Source organism: Mirounga angustirostris, unplaced genomic scaffold, assembly GCF_029215605.1.
Source record: "Mirounga angustirostris isolate CCGP_5_RB_7025 unplaced genomic scaffold, mMirAng1.0.hap1 SCAF_5, whole genome shotgun sequence".
Taxonomy (NCBI): domain Eukaryota; kingdom Metazoa; phylum Chordata; class Mammalia; order Carnivora; family Phocidae; genus Mirounga; species Mirounga angustirostris.
In genome coordinates this window covers 93,580,801-93,604,208 of record NW_026991713.1, presented here as the reverse complement: position 1 = coordinate 93,604,208, position 23,408 = coordinate 93,580,801, and the positions used below count along the sequence as shown (strand labels likewise).

At 35.3% G+C, this 23,408-nt stretch overlaps 1 protein-coding gene across 1 annotated transcript; it reads right to left on the bottom strand.

Annotated features, from left to right (window-relative positions):
- Positions 1 to 11,762: 11,762 nt before the first annotated feature.
- LOC123839956 (NKG2-A/NKG2-B type II integral membrane protein-like) lies at positions 11,763 to 13,684 on the bottom strand. Its single transcript, XM_064590287.1, is given in 5 exon segments — positions 11,763 to 11,900; positions 11,902 to 11,957; positions 12,494 to 12,547; positions 13,019 to 13,096; positions 13,498 to 13,684. Coding segments are annotated over 5 exon segments (513 nt in total).
- Between the last annotated feature and the right edge of the window lie 9,724 nt (positions 13,685 to 23,408).

Genomic DNA, 23,408 nt, shown 5'->3' with positions numbered 1-23,408 from the left:
TCAATGAGATCCAATCTAATCTAGATACTCTAACAGCTAGGGTAAACAAGGCAGAAGAACGAATCAGTGATCTAGAAGACCCATTGATAGAAAAGACGGATAAAGAGGAGGCCACAGAGAAACAACTCAAAATCCATGAAAATAATCAGAGAAATAAGTGACACCATGAAACATTCCAATGTCAGAATTATTGGGATCCCTGAGGGGGTGGAGAGAGAGAGAGATTGGACTAGAAGATATATGTAAGCAAACTGTAGCTGAGAAGTTCCCTAATCTGGGGAATGAAATAAACATTTGTGTCCTAGAGGCAGAAAGGACCCTTCCCAAGATCAAGGAAAACGAACCAACACCCCAGCATGGAGTAGTAAAACTCACGAATCTTAGAACAGAGGAAACCATCTTAAGGGCAGTTAGGGGGAAGAGATTCCTTACGTACAGATGGAGGAACATCAGAATAATGTCAGACCTATCCACAGAGACTTGGCAAGCCAGAAAGGGCTGGTAAAACATATTCAGGGTATTAAATGAGAAGAACATGCAGCCAAGAATACTTTATCCAGCAAGGCTATCTTTCTGAATGGATGGAGAGGTGCAGAACTTCCAAGACTGGAAGAAACTGAAAGAATATGTGACCACTAAGCCAGCCCTGCAAGAAATATTAACGGTTATATAGAACAGATATATAAAGGTTATATAGAACAGAAATTTACAGAGACAATCTATAGAAGCAAGGGCTTCACAGGCAACATGATCACAATAAATTCATATCTTTCAATAATCACTCTCAACGTGAATGGCCTGAAAACCACACAGGGTTGCAGATTGGATAAAAGACAAGACCCATCCATATGCTGTCTACAAGAGACTCATTTGAACCTAAATATACATCCAGACTAAAGTGAAGAGATGGAGATCCATCTTCCATGCCAGCAGACCTCAAAAGAAAGCTGGGGCAGCAATTCTTATATCAGACAAATTAGATTTTAAACTAAAGTCTGTAATTAGAGACACAGAAGGACACTCTATCATTCTTAAAGGGTCTATCCAACAAGAAGATCTAACAATTGTAAATATCCATGCCCCCAACATGGGAGCAGCCATCTACATAAGTCAACTGTTAACCAAAATAAAGAGTCATATTGATAATAATATGTTAATTGTAGGAGACCTCAATACTCCACTCTCAGCAATAGACAAATCATCCAAGCAGAAAATCAACAAAGAAAGAAGAGCTTTGAATGACACACTGGACCAGATGGACCTCATAGATATATACAGAACATTCCACCCTAAAACAACAGAATACTCATTCTTCTCGAGTACACACGGAACTTTCTCCAGAATAGATCACATACTGGGTCACAAATCAGGTCTCAACCAATACCAAAAGACTGAGATTATTCCCTGCATATTCTCAGACCATAATGCTTTAAAACTGGAACTCAATCACAAGAAAAAAATTGGAAGAAATTCAAACACGTGGAAGCAAAAGACCACTCTGCTCAAGAATGTCTGGGTCAACCAGGAAATCAAAGAAGAACTTAAACAATTCATGGAAACCAATGAGAACGAAAACACATCGGTCCAAAACCTATGGGATACTGCAAAGGCGGTCCTAAGGGGGAAATACGTAGCCATCCAAGCCTCACTCAAAAAAAAAATAGAAAAATCCCGAATATGCAAACTAACTTTACAACTTAAAGAACTGGAGAAAGAACAACAAATAAAGCCTAAACCAAGCAGGAGAAGAGAAATAATTACGATTAGAGCAGAGATCAATGAATTAGAAACCAGAAACACAGTAGAAGAGATCAATGAAACTAGAAGCTGGTTCTTTGAAAGAATTAATAAGATCAATAAACCACTGGCCAGACTTAACCAAAAGAAAAGAGAAAGGACCCAAATTAATAAAAATATGAATGAAAGGGGAGAGCTCATGACTGACACCAAGGAAATAGAAACAATTATTAGAAATTATTATCAACCACTATAGGCCAATAAATTAAGCAACCTGGAAGAAATGGATGCCTTCCTGGAAACCTATAAACTGCCAAGACTGAAACAGGAAGAAAATGACAACCTGAATAGGCCAATAACCAGTAACCAGATTGAAGAAGTGATCAAAAACCTCCCAAAAAACAAGAGTCCAGGACCTGATGGATTCCCTGGGGAATTCTACCAAACATTCAAAGAAGAAATAATATCTATTCTCCTGAAGCTGTTTCAAAAAATAGAAACAGAAGGAAAGCTTCCACACTCATTCTATGATTCCATATAAATGGAATCCAGCATTACCTTAATCCCCAAACCAGGCAAAGACCCCATCAAAAAGGAGAATTTCAGACCGATAGCCCTGATGAATGTGGATTCCAAAATTCTCAACAAAATCCTAGCTAATAGGATGCAACAATTCATTAAAAGGATGATCCATCAGGACCAAGTGGGATTTATGCCCAGGATGCAAGGGTGGTTCAGCATTTGCAAATCAATCAGTGTGATAGAACACAGTAATAAGAAGAGAGAGAAGAACCATATGGTCCTCTCAATTGATGCAGAAAAAGGGTGTGACAAAATACAGATCCTTTCCTGATTAAAACTCCTCAGAGTATAGGGATAGAGGGAACATTCCTCAAGTTCATAAAATCCATCTATGAAAAACCCACAGCAAATATCATTCTTAATGGGGAAAAGCTGAGAGCCTTTCCCTTAAGATCAGGAACACGTCAAGGGTGCCCACTCTCACCACTGTTGTTCAACATAGGACTACAAGTCCTAGCAACAGCAATCACACAACAAAATAAATAAAATGTATTTAAATTGTCAGAGAAGAAGTCAAACTCTCTCTCTTCGCAGATGACATGATACTTTATGTGGAAAACCCAAAAGACCCTGCCCCCAAATTACTAGAACTCATACAGCAATTCAGTAATGTGGCAGGATACAAAATCAATGCACAGAAATCAGTTGCTTTCTTATACACTAACAATGCAACTGTAGAAAGAGAAATTAGAGAAACTATTCCATTTACAATAGCACCAAAAACCATAAGATACCTCAGAATAAACCTAACCAAAGAGGTAAAGGATCTAAACTCTAGGAACTACAGAACACTCATGAAAGAAATTGAAGAAGACATAAAAAGATGGAAAAACATTCCATGCTCATGGATTGGAAGAATAAACATTGTTAAAATGTCTATGCTGCCCAGAGCAATCTATACCTTCAAAGCCATCCTGATCAAAATTCCAGTGACATTTTTCAAAGTACTGGAACAAACAATCCTAAAATTTATATGGAATCAGAAAAGACCCTGAATCGCCAAGAAAATGTTGAAAAAGAAAAACAAAGCTGGGGGCATCACATTACCTGATTTCAAGTTATATTACAAAGCAATGATCACCAAGACAGCATGGTACTGGCACAAAAACAGACATATAGACCAATGGAACAGAATAGAGAGCCCAGATATGGACCCTCAACTCTATGGTCAAAGCAGGAAAAAATATGCAATGGAAAAAAGACAGTCTTTTCAATAAATGGTGCTGGGAAAATTGGACAGCCACATGCAGAAGAATGAAACTCGACCATTCTCTAATACCATACACAAAGATAAACTCAGAATGGATGAAAGACCTCAATGTGAGACAGGAAGCCATCAAAATCCTAGAGGAGAACATAGGCAGTAACCTCTTTGACATCGGCCACAGCAACTTCTTTCAAGATGCATCTCCAAAGGCTAGTGAAACAAAAGCAAAAATGAACTTTGGGACTTCATCAAGATAAAAAGCTTCTGCACAGCCAAGGAAACAGTCAACAAAACAAAGAGGCAACACAGAATGGGAGAAGATATTTGCAAATATCTACAGATAAAGGGCTGGTATCCAAGATCTATAAAGAACTTCTCAGACTCAACACCCAAAAAACAAATAATCAAGTCTAAACATGGGCAGAAGATATGAACAGACACTTCTCCAAAGACGACATACAAATGGCTAATAGACACATGAAAAATGTTCATCATCATCAGCCATCAGGGAAATCCAAATCAAAACCACACTGAGATACCACCATACACCAGTTAGAATGGCCAAAATGGACAGGGAAAGAAACAACAAATGTTGGAGAGGTTGTGGAGAAAGGGGAACCCTCTTACACTGTTGGTGGGAATGCAAGTTGGTACAGCCCCTTTGGAAAACAGTGTTGAGGTGCCTCAAATAATTAAAAATAAAGCTACCCTATGACCCAGCAATTGCACTACTGGGTATTTATCTCAAAGACACGGATGTAGTGAAAAGAAGGACCATATGCACCCCAATGTTCATAGCAGCAATGTCCACAATAGCCAAACTGTGGAAAGCGCCGAGATGCCCTTCAACAGATGAATGGATAAAGAAGATGTGGTCCATATATACAATGGAATATTATTCAGCCATCAGAAAAGATGAATACACCCAACTTTTATATCAACATGGATGGGACTGGAGGAGATTATGCTAAGTGAAACAAGTCAAGCAGAGAAAGTCAATTATCATATATGCTTTCACTTATTTGTGGAACGTAAGGAATAGCATGGAAGAACTTAGGAGAAGGAAGGGACAAATGAAGGGGGACAATCAGAGGAGGAGACGAACCATGAGAGACTATGGACTCTGAGAAACAAACTGAGGGTTTTAGAGGGGAGGGGGGTGGGATGATGCGTTAGCCCATTGATAGGTATTAAGGAGGGCACGCACTGCATGGAGCACTGGGTGTTATACGAAAACAATGAATCATGGATCACTACATCAAGAACTAATGATGTATTGTATGGTGACTAACATAATATAATTAAATTTAATTTAATTAAAAAAAGAAAAGAAAAAGTCAGAGAAAGACTGATACCATATGATTTCACTCTTATGTAGAATTTAAGAAACAAAACAGATGAATATAGGGGAAGGGAAGGAAAAATAAAATAGTATGAAAACAGAGAGGGAGGCAAACCATAATGACTCTTAAGTATGTGATACAGACTGAGGGTTGCTGGAGGGGAGATGGGTTTGGTGATGGGGTAACTGCATGATGGGCACTAAGGAGGGTACTTGAAATGATGAACACTGGGTGTTGTATGCAACTGAGGAATCACTGGATTCTTCCTCTGACACTAATAATAAAATGTTAATTAAATTGAATTTAAAAAATTAAAAAAAAAATAAAGCCAAAAAACAAAGAAACATCAAAAACCTGGTGGAGTTCAAAAACCCAGGAGGGCTAAATAAAGAAAGCATTTTACCTGCATGACCCAAACCTCCAGCTGAGAGCTGCTTTGCACCTGGAGGAATACATTCAGAGGGAGTCACCACATGGAGAGAAGAAGAACAGGAGAACCCAGCAAGCTTCACCTTTGTGGACATCGGCCGCTTTTGCAACAGAGTTGCCCACAAATGCTGATCCCCTCTGATGGAGCAGCACAGAGTGCCCCAGCCCCCTGCATCTACTCCCAGAGCCTGGAGCTGTTGCTATGGGGAGACTGGCCTTCAGGGGTCCCAGGTGCTGCTCTTAGGGACCGGGCAGCATTGCACCTCACTGTATACAGTATTAGAGCTGACTCTGATTTTTGCCTACCCCTAATCCCAAGTTGGGGCCTTGTCTCAACATTATCAGGGTAGCTTCTGCTGACCTGCCCCCTGCCCCCAGGTCATAAGACATGCTTTGATCGCCACTAGTGGTGCACGCTGCTGCTTCCCTGTGCCGTGTCATGACACTTGGTCTTCATTGTAAAGGATGCTCTGAACTCCATCCCCATCCCAGGCCTGGACTCTGAGCTGCAACTGCTAGCACCAAGTTGCTGCTGCCTGGAGACTTTCCTCCACGTATGGCAGCTCAAGGCTCTGACCCATCATTGCTCAGGCCAAGCTCCCACTGCCTTGAGTCCCATCTCATAGGCCCCACAGCAGGGCTCTGAGTCCTCATTGGTGGTACTGTATTGTCACATCCCAAGATACACTTTCAGCTGCCGGGTCACCGCTTGAACTGTTAGGGGGGCTAGGCTGCTAAAGCTCTATGTCCAGCTCCCTGGGTCCTGACATATGGCTTGAACAAACCTCCACTGGATCATGCTGCCGCTATCGCGTGACTGTTATTCAGGACAGAGTTGAAACTTGGACTTACTGTCCTCAGACTATGCTGACACTATACCCCAGGCCTAAGCCCCCACTGAACCTCGTCATCCCAGAGCCCATGTCACTGCTACATTCCTCCAGCCAGCCAGAGTCACATGGTGAGCCTCTGAGACGCAAGTACAGTTTCCAGGGAATATGTGCACATGTCTCCACCCCAGGCCCCAGTGCCACGGCCATGGCAAGTGAACCTGTGCACCAACATGCAGTTGCTATGGTGGTTCCATGCGTGCCTGATCCTGGATGACAGCTCCAATACTGTGCTGAGAGCTCTGAGGTCAGCATGCCATACCAGACACCAGAAAGGATCCTCTCAGCAAGAACTTCTTCCCATGGATGAGACAGGAGAGAGTGGGATGATATGTTTAACATGATCAAAGGGAAAATGACCTGTCAACCAAGAACACCTCACTCATCAAAGCTGTCATTCAGAAAGGAAGAAGAGACAGACTTTGCCAGCATCCCTAAGGATGGTGTGTCAAAGTTTTAACTCTCACGGCAGATGGCAGTCAGAGGAGAGCAGCAATGTGACCCCAGTGGTGGTCGGTTAATGCCACGTGCAGAAGAAATTTGAACTATTAGACCTGCTCTAGAGAAATGCTAAAGTGAATTCTTTAGGTTGAAATAAAGAGACATAAATATATCAAATGAACATATTGTACGCCTTAAATTTATACAATGTTATATGTCAACTACATCTCAGTAAAAAACCCACAAAGAATATATTTGTAAAACCTACAGCTCCTACTAAGGAAATAACTTAAGAATATAGCTAAGACATAATGGAGAAATTAAAATAGAACACTAAAATAATATATGTTTAATACAAAATATGTCAGATAAGGTGGAAGAGAAACAAAAACATAAGCATAGAATAAATAGCAAAATGGCAGACCTAAATACAATTATCCTAATAATGACATTCATGTGAATTAAATAAATATTCCAATCAAAAGATAGAAATTTTCTCCCAAATGAAAAGGTAAGATCCATCTATATGCTCTATGTAACAGACACACGTTAGACTCAAAGGCACAAATAGGTGTAAGTAAAAGGATAACAAAAGAGCTACCCTACAAAGAGTCACCCCATAAGTAAGCAGAAATGGCTATTCTAATATCAAAGTAGCTGTTAAAACAAGAAATATTATTAGAAATTAAAAAAAAACATTTCAACATGTTAAGGCTGTCAATATAAGAGGAAAATAAAGCAATTATAAACATATATTATTCACCTAACAACAGAACCCTCAAACACATGAAATAGAAACTGACAGATTTGGGAGGATAAATAAACAATTCAGTGAATATAGTTGGATATTTAAAAGCTCTTCCATCAGTAAGTGAGAGAATAGCTAGTCACAAAATCAGGAGGCCTATGGAAGACTGTCAAAACACCAAGAACCAGCTTGACATAACTGACATATATAGAAAGTATTCTTGTAGGACATAAATAGGGATCAAACATTAAAAGGATGGAAATTTTCAAAGTATATTCTCTGAAGACAAAGGAATAAACTTAAAGCAACAACAGAAAGAAATTTGGGGGATTTCCAAACATGTGGAAAGTGACACACTACTGAAGAATTTACAGTTCAAAGATGAAATCTGTGAAAATACCTTGTACTGGATGATACTAAACAGAATATATCAAAACTCTTAGGGTGGAACTAAAGTGGTGTTTAGAGACAATTCGTAGTTTTGTCACTTATACTCAAAAGGAAGAATGTTATAAATGCATGAGCTGAGTAGCTTCCTTCTCAAGGAGCTGTACAGAGAAGAGCCAATTAAAGATATAGAAAGAAAAAATGATAAACATATTTAACTGAAAGGTGATTGTGATGTATGTAGAATAACTCACAGTAGCCAATACCCAAATATTCAAGGGCATCAGCAATAGCATAGATGGATACATTGTAGTTGAATCAGACAATGGAACGGAAAGGATTATGGACAGTTTACAACTTCATGAAACTATGTGGATGAATTGCACAAGTTTAGCTTCACCTGAAAGAGCCAAAACTAAAGTATGCATACTGTATGACTCCATTTACATAAAGTGTTTTTAAAATGAAGATAAGAACAAGAAAGGGACATTCTGCAATGCTGATAAAATTCATTTTCTCATTCTGTGTGATGGTGACACTTGAAAATTCAGCCCTCTGTTGTTGGCACGTATAACATTGCATTCACCTGTATGTACATTATACCACAATAAAATTAACATAAGAGAATATTATGAAAATAAGCAAACATATTTAAAACTAGACATAAAATTGAAAAAAATCCTACCAAATGCAACTTGTGGAAACTAAAACAAAATTAAACAAAAACATCAGAAGTGTCTTACAACTTCTAATACCATTTTATCTGTAATGCAGAAAGCATTTTACACTCAGTTACAGAATATTTAGATGTTTATGAATGAAGAAAAATGTAATGCCAATGAAATACCAAAAAGAAACCCTTGTAGGGTAGAAAAAAGGGGCTGGGGCGCCTGGGTGGGTCAGTCAGTTAAGCGGCTGCCTTCGGCTCAGGTCATGATCCCAGGTGCTGGGATCAAGCCCCAGCATCGGGCTCCCTGCTCAGCGGGAAGTCTGCTTCTCCCTCTCCCATTCCCCCTGCTTGTGTTCCCTCTCTCGCTGTGTCTCTCTCTGTCAAATAAATAAATAAAATCTTCAAAAAAAAAAAGGGGGGGGCTAATACATTATGTGTTATGTGCATTTTTATGGAAATACTAAAAAAAAGGAAATTACATGTTAATGGCAATCATAAATAGATTTGGACAATGTGTAAAAATAAAAGATTGTGACATAAATAGATTTACTGAAGCAATACCATGTTGGATTTACATTTGAAATGCCATAAACTTTATCTGTCGTATTAGCAGACTAAAGAAGATCAAGTCATGTAATTTCTCTGATGTAAAAGGCAACTGATAAAACTAATATCCATTCTTAATTTAAAAAAGTATTTAGAAAGATAGAAATAAAGAGGGAACATCTAGGGCAAAGTTCTAGAGTAAGTATGATAACTCTGAAAAAGAACTATAATGAATATACTGTTTACACAAAGGATGGTTTTTAAGTATGAAATTGACATAAAAATACATAGTGAGGTTAATGAAACAGATTAGAGAGTACAATATGTACCCACATATATATGGAGTGGAGATTTCAAGAAGGATGCAAAGTCAGTTAGTGGAGGAAGTAAAATCTTTTCAACAAATGTTATGGATGAGCACTGGGTGTTGTATGTAAGTGATGAATCACTAAATTCTATACCTGAAACTAATACTGCACTGTATGTTAACTAACTGGAATTAAAATGAAAACTTGAAAAAGAAAAAAAAATGAAATTGTTTTGGAAACAATTCAGTATCAAATAATATTAATATTTATATACCTTATAGTATATAAAGATGCTAATGCTAAAAATTGCTCATACATAAATGTAAACTATAAAATTTCAAGGATATATATAAAACACATTACCTAAAGTGGGCCAGAGATTTCTTAAAAAGAATACCAAAAGCATGATCCATAAAAGAAGAATTGATGAATCAGGACAATTTCTACTCTTTGAAGAGAAAAGGAAGATAAATCATAGACTTCAGAGAAAATATTTACAAATCATACATCTCATAAAAGACTTGCTGCCAGGATACTTAATGAATTCTCAAAATACAATAACAAAAATTAAAAATATAACCAAAATATTTCAATAGTTAACTTCATCAAAAAACATATGGATGGCAAGTAAGTACAGGAAAATATGCTCAACACTATTAGTCTTAGGAACATTCAAATTAAAAGCACTACAAATCAGACTTCCTGTTCTGGAAAGATAGAGAAGATAAACTTTTTGCTATTCTTTCTACCAAATACAGCTAAAACCCCTGGACAGTATTTACGAGACAACACAAGAAGATTCAGACAGGTGATGAGAAAGCTGACAGACTTGGCACTCCAGACCTAAGGAATGACATGGCTGTGAGTGCCTTGGAATTTCTCTTTACCTCACATATACCAGATTGGTAACAGAGAGGCTGGCAACCCCAGGCCCCAATGGGGACAGACAAAAGTCCCCAAGATGTTTTTTCTCTCCAGTGAAAATAATGAGAAAAAGTCCTGTTAGGAAACAGAAAATTTTTAGACACTAAGTGCATTATCCCTATCAAAAACCATTGACTATACAAACAGAGAAAGACATGTATCATATGATCTCACTGATATGAGGAATTCTTAATCGCAGGAAACAAACTGAGTGTTGTTGGAGTGGGGGGTGGGGTGGGAGGGATGGGGTGACTGGGTGATAGACACTGGGGAAGGTATGTGCTCTGGTAAGCGCTGTGAATTGTGCAAGACTGTTGAATCTCAGATCTGTACCTCTGAAACAAATAATGCAATATATGTTAAGAAAAAAAAGAAGAAGAAGGTAGCGGGAGGGGAAGAATGAAGTGGGGGAAATCGGAGGGATAGACGAACCATGAGAGACGATGGACTCTGAAAAGCAAACTGAGGGTTCTAGAGGGGAGGGGGGGTGGGAGGATGGTTTAGCCTGGTGGTGGGTGTTGAGGAGGGCACATTCTGCATGGAGCACTGGGTGTTATGCACAAACAATGACTCATGGAACACTTCATCTAAAACTAATGATGTAATGTATGGGGATTAACATAAGAATTAAAAAAAAAAAAAACCATTGACTATTATCCAACAAAAATATCACTCAGGAATGCAGGAGAAATCAAGACATTCTGTGATAAAGGAAAACTATGAAAATTATGAAACCCACTTTGAAAGAACTGCTAAAGGGAACTATCTAAACAGAAAGTAAAAGATAAAAGAAGGAATCTTGGATCATCAGGAAGAAAGAGAACAAAAGAAAGAATAAAACTATCATTAAGTCTAATGGAATTTGTTTCACCTCTTGTGTTGTCTAAATTGTTTGATAGTTGAAGCAAAATTATCAGTTGAAGCCAAATTTTAACATCCATGTGATTCTCAATGTAAGGAGAGAAATATTTAGGAAAATTATAAGTAGGACACAGTAAAGGAAGATAAGGCTCTATATTTTACTTAAAGTGCTGTGGTTGTGATAGACTGTAGACTGTGATATATGTGTATATGATTATCTATATAAAGATATCTAATATCTATATTATTTATATAAAGCAGATTAGAGCACATATGACATATATATATGTTTATATATATAAAGTTATTTATAAAGAAAAGATCTACTTTGGTATAAATTATACTCCATCAATTAGGTGATGATGTAAAAAAGTGTAACCTTTAATTTTATCTGAAAGCATCACAAACAGAGCATTACAAAAAATAAATTCCCAAGGGGTCATAAATTCTATTTAAGAGTTAAAAAATAAAGAAATAAAGAAAAATAGATAAATCCTAGAGAGTAACATAGGAAATTATATTCATGTACTTTGACAAACTTCTGAAAAAGTCCAAAGCAATCACCAAAATGATGAATTGGACTAGAGTAACATTAATAAATTTTCTCATTAAAAGACTCCAATTTCAGAGTAAAAATGCAAGTCACAGAGTCAAAAATCTATTTGCATCTTATAAACTCAGAAAAGAGCTCATATCCAAAATATGACAAGGACTGGAAACATTTGAAATCTTACCATGTCCTCTTTATCTACATAGAGCCGGTTAGAGTTGTTAGAAGCACAGGACGTCAAACTCTCATTCCATGATTTTCTTTCAGTGTTAATGTTAATAGCAATTGTTGGAGTATGTAAACCACTCTTTTGGACAATGGCCACAGTGATAAACTAAAGAAAGATTATGAGATATCATCCAAAAGTACCTTGAATATTAACAAATTCAAATAAATTTACATACTCACATATGTATACACATATGTGTGCATAACATATCCATGTACACTCACAGGATGGTACAAATAGAACAAAGTATGCTTACACACACTCATCAGAGAATGGTCAGCCTATCATTCCCTAATTTATGTGTTCATATAAAGCAAACACACAAGAATATCCATCTCTACATGTCCTGAGAGTCACTGAACAAAACCACTATTTTAGAATAGTAAAATAATTTATCTCTTATCATGTTATAGCAGGAGGCAATTTGAGGCAATTGGTAATAATGGATATGGGGATTTAAATGAGTATTTCTTCAGATTGTTACATTAGAAGTAGCACTCTCCTATAATCATTATTTCTGAAAGTTTATTACATGATTTTCTAATTTATTTTCCCCAGAAGAATCTATTATCATCTTTTCCTAGCCTAAGAGAGAGATAAAATAGAAACTATACTAATATCAAATTTTGAAAATTATGTACCTTTTGGGATCCTTGTTTCCAGGGACGTTTGGTTCTGCTCCAGTCCTTCAGTAACTAGAAAAATTAAAACAATCTTCATACAAACTTAATATTAAACTAAATAAATCATAATGATTTGAGTTTCTTAGTTTGAAATTTGGTGTCTTTAGAATGAAAAATTCTGTAATAAAGTTGATTTTACCAGTAAGTAATTAATGAAGTAATGAATGTGTGGGGGAAAATGTTTCAAAAGCCTAAAGAATCAAACCTCACCACTTCTTACAGTATTTGGTTTACACAATCTCAAGAATTAACTTGTGTATTTCTCAATAAGGTCTCTGCTATAACTTCTCTTTGAGTCATGAAATCTGAACATATTTGTAATACTCTCTACATTATTGTTATTTCTAATGTGACAAATTTAAAATAACCATTCCAAAGTTAGAGCAAAATGAGATAATACAATTCCATAATGTTATGCAATATTTCGAGGCACTGATCATTAAAGTGAAAAATTCCTTTGTAGTCATTCAAACACTTACTTACAGGGAATAACAGCTATTGTGACCACAGTGGACATCAAGACAAGGCAGATGATTCCCAGGATCCCAGCAATGAGCTTCCCTGGACATGAATAAATAGTAGGAAGAGAAATGAAAATGCTGAGAAAGGATGGGCAGAAATAATTCTTTAAGAAATTCACATACAAGAGAACCAAGGATGCTCAGAGAGTCACATATAAAAATTTGGAACCCAAACCCCTATCTACCATTGTAATCTTCTCTCAGAATATATCATTACATTTGGAGTAAATATATTACCCCATGAGATGGTAAAGATGAATTACAACAATGCCTGAACAGTTAGTCCTCAGATTTCAATTACAATACCGTACTTCTACTCCACTCTCTATATCATCACAAATAAAAAATATGGGAGATCATTCCCTACTCATTCCCTACACCCCCGCACCCCAACTAAACATCATAATACAGCTTATACTGTGTGTGTATTAAATGTTTTACCTTTACAGTGAGAGTTTTTGTCCTTCCCTTGAAGATCCTGAGAAGCATTTTGAAGATTTAATTCTGCATAGGTTATTTCCTGTTCAGTTACTGAAATGGAACTTTTAGTGCCCTTAGCTTTCATTTGATGTCTTTTTGAGCCCTTAACCTGATTGAGTTCTGCATAGGTAACTCCTTGGTTATTCATCTCTGCAGCTGTGTAGTATCAGACACAGTGCTGAATGGAACTGTACTGAAGGACTTGATGAATAGAATATGCAATAACAAGATTGCTAGGACAGTCACACTGGGTGGAGTGTGTGGTGAGTGATAGTATTCATTTGCTGTTGAACATGTAAAATCTGGTACTAGTTTCCTTAGAGCTTTAAAGAAGTGTTTCATGATAGAATAAGTTGTTTTAAAATAATACATTATATGTTAAAAAAAAAAAGATAGTAGGAAGGGAAAAATTAAGGGGGAAATCGGAGGGGGAGATGAACCAGAGTACGGACTCTGAGAAAAAAACTGAGTGTTCTGGGGCGGGAGGGCGATGGGTTAGCCTGGTGATGGGTATTAAAGAGGGCACATACTGAATGGAGCACGGGGTGTTATATACAAATCATGGAACACTACATCAAAAACTGATGATGTAATGTATGGTGATTAACATAACATAATAAAATAAAATTTAAAAAAATCTTTAAAACTAAAAAAATTTAAAAAAGAATAAGTTGTTTTACAATGGTATTCTATGTTTGACACAATAGTTATTGGTTGGAAAAAGGTAAAGCAATAAATTTGTGAACAAGAAAGGGATTAGTGAATAATATTGTCCTTATTAATGTGAGGTCAGATTCCACAGAAACATGTCAACACTATTAGAATAACTGGCTTAAAATTAAAATGCTGCATTAGAAAAAAATGTTGCACCTACTTTTTTGACAATTTTTAAATCCATATTGGTTAAAAATTGAGTGCTCTAAGATTGGGGTATACTAGTTTTAGCACAAGTAGGAATTTCCTGTAGTAATTGACTTTTATTTAGGACTTACACTTCTTTACTAAAAGGTAATGCATTGCTATCAAGTCAATTTTTATTTTGAATAATTGTAGAGTTCTGAGAAATCGTTAAATTTCAAAAGAAAGACTTTATATATTGAAAAATGTCACATGACACAATAAACTTATTGGAAACCTGAACAACATTGAAAACAAAGACCAAAATATATTTTTTAAAAGTACTTATATAACACCATAAATTAACAATTGATTTAATGATAAAGATATGAAATCATAAAATGATAAATAAAAGTGTAGATCATTTATGGAAGAACACTGTTGGTACAAACCACAGAAAGATCTATGAATGTCAAAGACAGTGAGGGTAGCTTTAGTTGTATAAAGAATTCCAATAAATCAAATCAAAGTAATTTCATAATTCAGTCAATGAGCTCTGCAGTCAGTGAAATCTGGAATTACTCCTGGCTCTCAAACTTACAAAGTATGACCTTTAACAAGTTACCTCCTGTCTAGCTATCTAGTTTTTACTGATCTAAAATGGGAATTAAATATGTAAAATACAATGCAGGTAAAACACTTACTACTCCATCTGGCTTTTCTAAGCTCTCAATAATATTTAAGTTATTTTAATTATTTTTAACACAATAGCCAATTTTTCATTACTGATTTATATCCTTTAGACCATGTAACATCATTCATTGACAGGAGTGTCTTTCAGTATTGAATATCTTTTTTTGTCAAGCTTTGTTTTGAACATTTATAATTAAGTTTAAATTAGGATTTTCCAGAAGGTAACTCATCTTGCTTTTTATGAAAAATCAAACTGTTTTAATTTATCAAAGCAAATGTAGACCATTTGACCCTTATGATTTGATAGATTCATGTTAAGAATCTATTTTTAAAGCCTCAGCTAAATATCAAATAATATAGGTAACTATAACTGATGACAAATCCAAATTAACTGTTCCTTCTCATGATGCTTATAGGATTTCACTTAAAATTATATTGATTTGCAAATACAATTATGCCTGTGTATATATACCTAATTACTTCTCCACAGGCAAGAATTTGGATATTTTAAGAAGTTCTCCAATATATTTCAAATTCATTTTTGTTTGTCACTCTGAATCGTTGGAATAAAGATACCAATGTTCTCTGTGATTTGATGTATATTTGTTGTGCTTCAGGGGCATCCCATCCAGCATTTGTATCTCCCACTAAATGAGGTGACTAGTAGAGAGACAGCAGAAGAGTGATACATACCTTCTGTTGGCCAGTGAGTCAGGCATCTTCCAGTGGGAGACCAGGTTACTCTTGTAAACAGACAATATCTGTGGTCCTCACAGACTGCTGACCCTGTGAGGGCTCAGAGTGAGGCAATAGTGGAAAAAGTAGATTTCTCATCGGTGTGTCACTTAAAATTTGAACAGGAAATTCTTACACTTGGCCTATTTTGAAGACCGTTATCTCATCACACACCTCCAGAATGTCCGAGACTTTCAGCTGGTAGTGTGTCATTTAGTTTGTCCCTTGGCAAGTGCCTCTGAGAAATGTTTATGTTCCACAAGGTATTGGGGTCAGAGACTTGACCACCTGGGCTGTTAACTTACTTCCATCTGAATCACAAACACTGGAGAACTTGGGCCTTGTGAGAAATGTCTTAGATGTTTAAGTTCTCCTGTTAGACAGGGTTTCTACATCCTGGCATCACATGCTTGTCTTTCTTGCACCTTTGCTATGTCATACCTATTATATTGCAAATATTTTAAAATCATCATCCCATTAACAGATATTTAATGATATTTGACACTAATTCTGAAGACTTACTACATTTTTGTCCTATTGTAACTGCCACAAAGACAACAATTTCCAAACTTATCTTCTCAATTTTTCTACCTTCATTTTTAATAGACCTGCATTTTATTTTTATTATTATTTAAATAAGTTATTTAGGTTTCTTTTGAAAAAAATGTCTGTGGAAAGGATAAAACACTGAAATTTATTGAAACATAGCACCGTCCTAGAGATTTGAATATTGTTATTATTCATATCGTTCATTGATTCATCCTCCAGTGATAACTAAGTGTCTGTATTTTAATAGAAATAATTGTTGTAAATGAAAAAAAAATAGGTCTAACTATATGATGGGAAAATGAATTCAATGCTTAAAAATTTCACTTAATTCAAAAAATTGAGGTGGGCTGAGAAGGTACTTTTAAAACACAATTAAATATCATGTGAACATCACATAATTTTTGAAGATATTTGCAAATATGTTTCTATTGCTCTGTAGTTGTTGTTTTGGTTTTGTTTTGCAAAATTGGTTGACAATATTATTTTTATTTTTATGTATTTATTTCTAATGATGTGTAGTTGACATACAATATTACATTACTTTCAGGTGTAGACACAGTGATTCAACATTTTATATACATTATATGATCATCATTATAAAACTCATTACCATCTATCACCATATAAAATTAATACAATGTTATTGTATTGTATGTTCCCTATGCTGTAATTTGCATCCCTGTGACTTATTTTATAACTGAAATCTTATACTACTTACTTCCTTTTACCTATTTTAGCCATCCCTCCATGTCCCTGCCCTATGGCAATCACAACTTTACTCTCTCTGTATATGACTCTGTTTCACTTTTTTTGTTTTTGTTTTAAATGTGCATTGGTAGTTAAAACATATGGCATTAACTTCATCTGACTAATTTCATTTAGCATAAAATCCTCTAGTTTCAATTGTGTCAAAAATGACACACATTTTTTTGTTTTTATTGCTGAGTAATATCCCACTGTTTATATATACTGCTTCTATTTATTCATTCATCTATAGATGGACTCATGGGTTGCTTCCATATCCTGACTATTATAAGTAATGCTGAAATAAACCTAGGGTGCACTCATCTCAAGTTAATGTTGTCATTTGTCTTTAGATCCCCTGAAATGGATATTCTGGATGCTATGGTATTTCCATTTTTAACTTTTTGAGGAACCTATATCCTGTTATCCATCATGACTACACCAATTTAAATTCCCACCGGCAGTGCACAATGTTCCCTTTGCTGCACATCCTCACCGGTATTTGTTATTTCTTATATTTTTAGTTCTGAGAGCGTTTTACAGCTCATTGTGGTTTTGATTTTCATTTTTGTGACAAGTGTGATGTTGAGCATCTTTTCATGTGTTGGTTGGTCATCTGTATGTCTTCTTTCAAAGAAATCTATTCAGGATCTTGGCCCATTTTTTAATCCGTTTATGTTTTTTGGTGTTGAGATGTAGGAATTCTTTATATATTTTGGATATTAACCTCTTGTCAGATATATCATTTGCAAATATCATCTTCCATTCAGTAGGCTGCCTTTTTGTTTTGTTGATGGTTTCCTTGGCTGAGCAAAAGCTTTGTAGTTTGATGTACTATTTATTTTTCATTTTGTTGCTCTTCACTAAGGAAACAGACCCAAAAGAATAAAGTTAAGGCCTATCTCCAAGAGTTTATTGCCTATGCTTCCTTTAGGAGTTTTACATTTCTGGTTTTACACCTACATCTTTAATTCATTTTAGGTTTATTTTTGTTTAGGTGTAAAAAGGAGGTCCAGTTTTATTCTTTAGCACATAGTTTCCCAGTTTTTTATTTATTTATTTATTTATTTATTTATTTATTTATTTATTTATTTATTTATTAAAAGATTTTATTTATTTATTTGACAGAGAGAGACACAGCAAGAGAGGTAACACAAGTAGGGGGAGTGGGGGAAGGCGAAGCAGGCTTCCTGTCGAGCAGGGAGCCTGATGTGGGGCTCCATCCCAGGACCCTGGGATCAAGACTGCAGTGAAGACAGATGCTTAATGACTGAGCCACCCATGCACCCAGTTTTCCAGTTTTTAAACACCACTTACTGAAGACTCTCTGTTCCCCATTGTCTATACTTGCCTTCCTTGTCATATATTAGTTGATCATATAAATAGAGGTTTGTTTCTGGGCATTATTTTCCATTCCTTTCAGCTCTGTGTCTATTGTTGTGCCATACTGCTTTGATTGCTAGAGCTTTATAGTATAGTTTGAAGTGTAAGTGCATGTTACTTCCAGTTTTATTCTTCTTTCTAATGATTGCTTTGGATATTCAGAGTTTTTCATAGTTCCTAAATTTCATATAGAATTTCTATATTGTTTTTCAAAATATGGGTATTTTCATATTAATTCTTCCGGTCCATAAGCATTTATTTATTTGTGCATTTTCAAATTTCTTTTATCAATGACTTATAGTTTTCAGAGTATAAGATTTTTACCTCCTTGGTTAAATTTATTCCTATGGAATTTATTCTTATAAATGGAATTAGAAAGGGGATTGTTTTCTTAATTTCTATTTCTCCTAGTTTTTTCTAGTGTATAGAAATGCAAAATATTTCTGCATATTAATTTTGTACCCTACAACTTATCTGATTTCATTTATTAGTTTTAATAGTTTTTTTTTGGGGGGGGTAGAGTCTCTAGGTTAATTATCTAGAGAATCATGTCATCTGAAAATAGTGACAGTTTTGGAATTTCTTTATCAATTTGGATGTCTTTTATTTCTTTTTCTTTTCCGATTACTGTGGTTAGGACCTCCAGTATTGTTTTGAATAAAAATGATGAGTGGACATCCTTGTATTGATCCTGATCTTAAAGGAAAAGATTTTAGCTTTTCACTGTTGAGAATGATGTTAGTTGTGGGCTTGTAATATATGGCCTTTACTATGTGAGGTATAGTCCCTGTCTACATACTTTTTGGGGAGTTTTTATCATAAATGGATGTTGAATTTTGTCAGTGCTTTTTCTGCATCTATTGAGATTGCCATATGATTTTGATCTTTCTCAGTTAAGTGGTGTGTCAAGTTGATTGATTTGCAGATATTGAACCATCCTTGCATACATGGAATAAATTCTTCTTGATCATGGTGTATGATCCTTTTATTGTGCTGTGGACTTCAGTTTGCTAAAACTTTAGTGAAGATTTTTGCATGTTCATCAGGAATTTTGGCCTATAATAATTGTGTGTGTGTGTGTTGCATCCTTGTTTTTTTGTTTTGTTTTGTTTTGTTTTTTAATATCACGGTAATGCTGTCCACACAGCATAAAGTTGGAAGCTTTCCTTTGTCTTCATTTTGGGACAAATCTGAAAAGAAGAGGTATTGTCTCTTATTTAAAAATTTGTTAGAATACACCTGTGAAGTTATCAGGTCCTAGATATATGTTTGTTGGGAGTGTTTTGACTACTGATTCAATTTCTTTACTATTAATTAGTCTGTTTAGATTTTCTGTTTATTCCTGATTCAATCTTAAAAAATTTGTATATTTGTAGGAATTGGTCCATTTCTTCTAGATTGTCCAGTTTGTTGGCATATAATTGGTCACAGTGTCTTATGCTGTTCTGTATTTCTGAGGTGTATGTTGTAACTTCTCTTCATTTCTGAATGTATTTACTTAGGTCCTCACTCTTTTCTTCCTGATAATTCTGCTTAAAGTCTTATCAATTTTGATACATGTCTTTCTCTTTTGACCAGGTAATTGAGATACATCATAACCTACACGGGTAAATTCATAAATTCTCAACTAGGATAACAAGAATGGTCAACAAATAAAGAATCCAAAGACATGGATTCTACTCCTGTCTTTACTACTTAATATCTTCTTTCAGCATGAGGACAATTGCTAAAATTTGATGATCCTCAATTAATTCCTCTGGAAAGTACATGTAACCATTCAGTTATTCCTTCATTTCTCTAGAAATCTTTATCAAGAATCTTTTCTGTGCCACATTATACAAATTCTATTTACAGCAATAAGCTAAGGTAAAGATTAAATAATATATGTTATTTTTAAACTCTAAAGTTTCAAGTAAGTGTAAAACTGTTTTATTATAAATTAAATCTAACTTTAAAATTCTAATGTATTGTATGTCCGAGTCTCTAAAGACAAATGGGAACAAAGTGTCCATCCACAGGGGACTGTTCAGCTATACTGAAGTGAAGTCCCACAGTGGACTACTCAAATTTCTGAAAGGATGAGAAAGTACATGCTCATATGGAAAGACACACTACTGGTGCACCTGGGTGGCTCAGATGGTTAAGCATCTGCCTTCAGCTCAGGTCGTGATTTCCATGTCCTGGGATTGAGCCCCACATTTGGGCTCCCTGCTCAGTGGGGAATCTGCTTCTCCCTCTTCTTCTGCCTCTCCCCCTGCTCGTGCTCTCTTTCTCTCAAATAAATAAATAAAACCTTAAAAAAAATCAGGAAAGGATACATGCACACACATATGTATGTATGCACACAAAGACATACAAAGTGTATATGTGTGTTTCTATATGTATAAATGCGTGTGGTTTCTTGTGGGGAGAGGGTTAGTGGGAAAAGAAGAAGCTTTCTCCTCCTCCTTTTCTTCTCCATTCTTTCTCTTCTCCTTCTACTTCTACTCATTCTTGTCCTCCTTTTCCTCTCCCTCTTCTATCTCTTCCAATCACATTTGGATGGTTTACTATACACTGTTAAGTTTGCAAAATGATGGTCTTTGCTCAATGATGGGATCATGAGATAATTTAATATATTAGTTTTCATTTTCTATAATTGTTTATATTAAATATATCATCTGTGTTCTTAAAAAAAAGTCTTATCAATTTTATATATTTTTTCTTTTTCCATTCATCTGCTGATGGACATCTGGACTCTTTCCACAGTTTTGCTATTATGGACATCCTGCTGTTTATAAATTTTGGGGTGCCAGTGTCCCTTGGGATCACTACATTTGTATCTTTGGGGTAAATACTTAGTAGTACAATTGCTGGGTCATAGGGTAGCTCTATTTTTAACTTCTTGAAGAACCTCTGTACTGTTTTCCCAATTGGTCGTGGTGAATAATCCTTTTAATGTACTGTTGGATCCTATTGGCTAGTATCTTGATGAGAATTTTTGCATCCATGTTCATTAGGGATATTTATGGTCTATAATTCTCCATTTTGGTTGGGTCTTTGTCTGGTTTTGGGATCAAGGTAATGTTGGTCTCATAGAACAAGTTTGGAAGTTTTCTTTCCATTTCTATTTTTTGAAACAGCATCAGAAGAATAAGTATTAATTTTTCTTTAAATGTTTCATAGAATATAAAGATGCTGCCACAATTTTACATACTACCATACTTTTTAGAAAATAAAATTGTTAGACAATTAAAAAATAAATACAAATTAAAAATATGAAAGCAAAAAATTAGGTGGAATTAAATCCAAATAAAGAAGATTCTCGTGAGTGTTGTTGATAATGGAGGAGGCCATCATGTGTGTGGACTGGGGCAATAGCAGGAATCTCTGTACCTTTCTCTTAATTTTGTTGTGAACTTAAAATTGCTTTAGAAAATAACATCTTAAAAATATTCTGAGAAAGCAATTGTATGGCTTTTGGAGAAATGAGAGATATGTTTTTTAGATGGTGAGATACCATTATACCAAAATTAAGTAACTAATGGCTGGTGCTTGCACACATATGGTCTTAATTCTAAGCAGGAGTCATGAGGAAATACTTTTGGGTCAAAGTTGAAATATGGACAATTCTTGTCACTCTCTGAAGATACTAATGATCTGAAATACAGAGAATTACATCTCATTAATTTAGTAATATATACCATAATATTTTGATGAATAAATAATTTATTTTGACAAATAGTTATATATCAAAATAGAAATATTTCCCATGTCGTTGTTCTTTGAAAACACTGCAACATTTGTGTTTATCTAATTGTTCACAAATTAATGCTTTTCCTTGTAAGAGTAATTCTTTATTTTAAGTCATAAAATATAAAAATTTAAGTCATAAAAAAGTTTCTTAAGAAACTTACACTTTGGAGAAGAAAGTTGAGCCTTTTGGCTGCACAGGTGAATTATTACTGATTCTCTGGAAGACTCTAATCCATGAGAAATTAGTGAAGAAGTTCAACAAATACTATGAGAAACAGATTTTATTAGAATTCAAATAGAAGCTCTTATATCCATTTGAATTTTGTAGTAACAATAAAGTTAATTCTTTCTTACTTTATAGTATCTGTGTATATCTATATATGTTGTATCACACTGGACACAGTATAAAAGTATCTCACTAGGACTAAGTAAGAGGAGAAACTGACAAAGATAGCAATTTTGGGTTTCTGATAAGTAACAAAAGGTTAAAAGTATTTTGTGAAATATGTACATTTGAAAAAATCCTAGATATTCAAGGAAGAAGAAGTAGCATATTTGTCCTCTTTTTGCCTAGCACTACTCCCGTGTCTCCCCACCTGCCCACCCTACTTCAGTGATCAAGAAGATTTGTAGTTTTTACAATTTGGAGAAGTTGCAAAAAGCCATGGTGCTGGTGCCACAGGGCAGACTTGATTAGAAGTTGGGAAGGGGGCAAAATAGCCCATTGATTTTTCAGCTCAAAGTGCTAATTTTGCTCTGTCATGATGAGGAAAACTCATACTTTTACTAGTCAGAGCTTGTGGTCTTTGTGTCAAGTGCTCTGACTTCCATAAATATAATGGGAAGATAATGTAAGGGAAGTACAACATAAGAGTTGACATGAACTCTCTACACACTCTCGGCTAATGGAAAAAAAATATGTGTACAGGGAGAGACCAAGATGAACCCAGTAGAAAGTAAAAGTTGAAGGAGACTTGAGAACTGTTAGTAAAGTTATGAGCACTCCCCTCCCACATTCACACACACACACACACACACACACATACACACATGCACTCACATCACATGACAGAGGGTGGAAGCCCTACTGACTAGCAGTATTTGAAAAAAAAATTAGTGGTTGACATCAAAGCTATAAAATCACAAGGATCATACCCAGGAGGAAAAGCAAAAAAATAAAAATAAACAATAAAAAT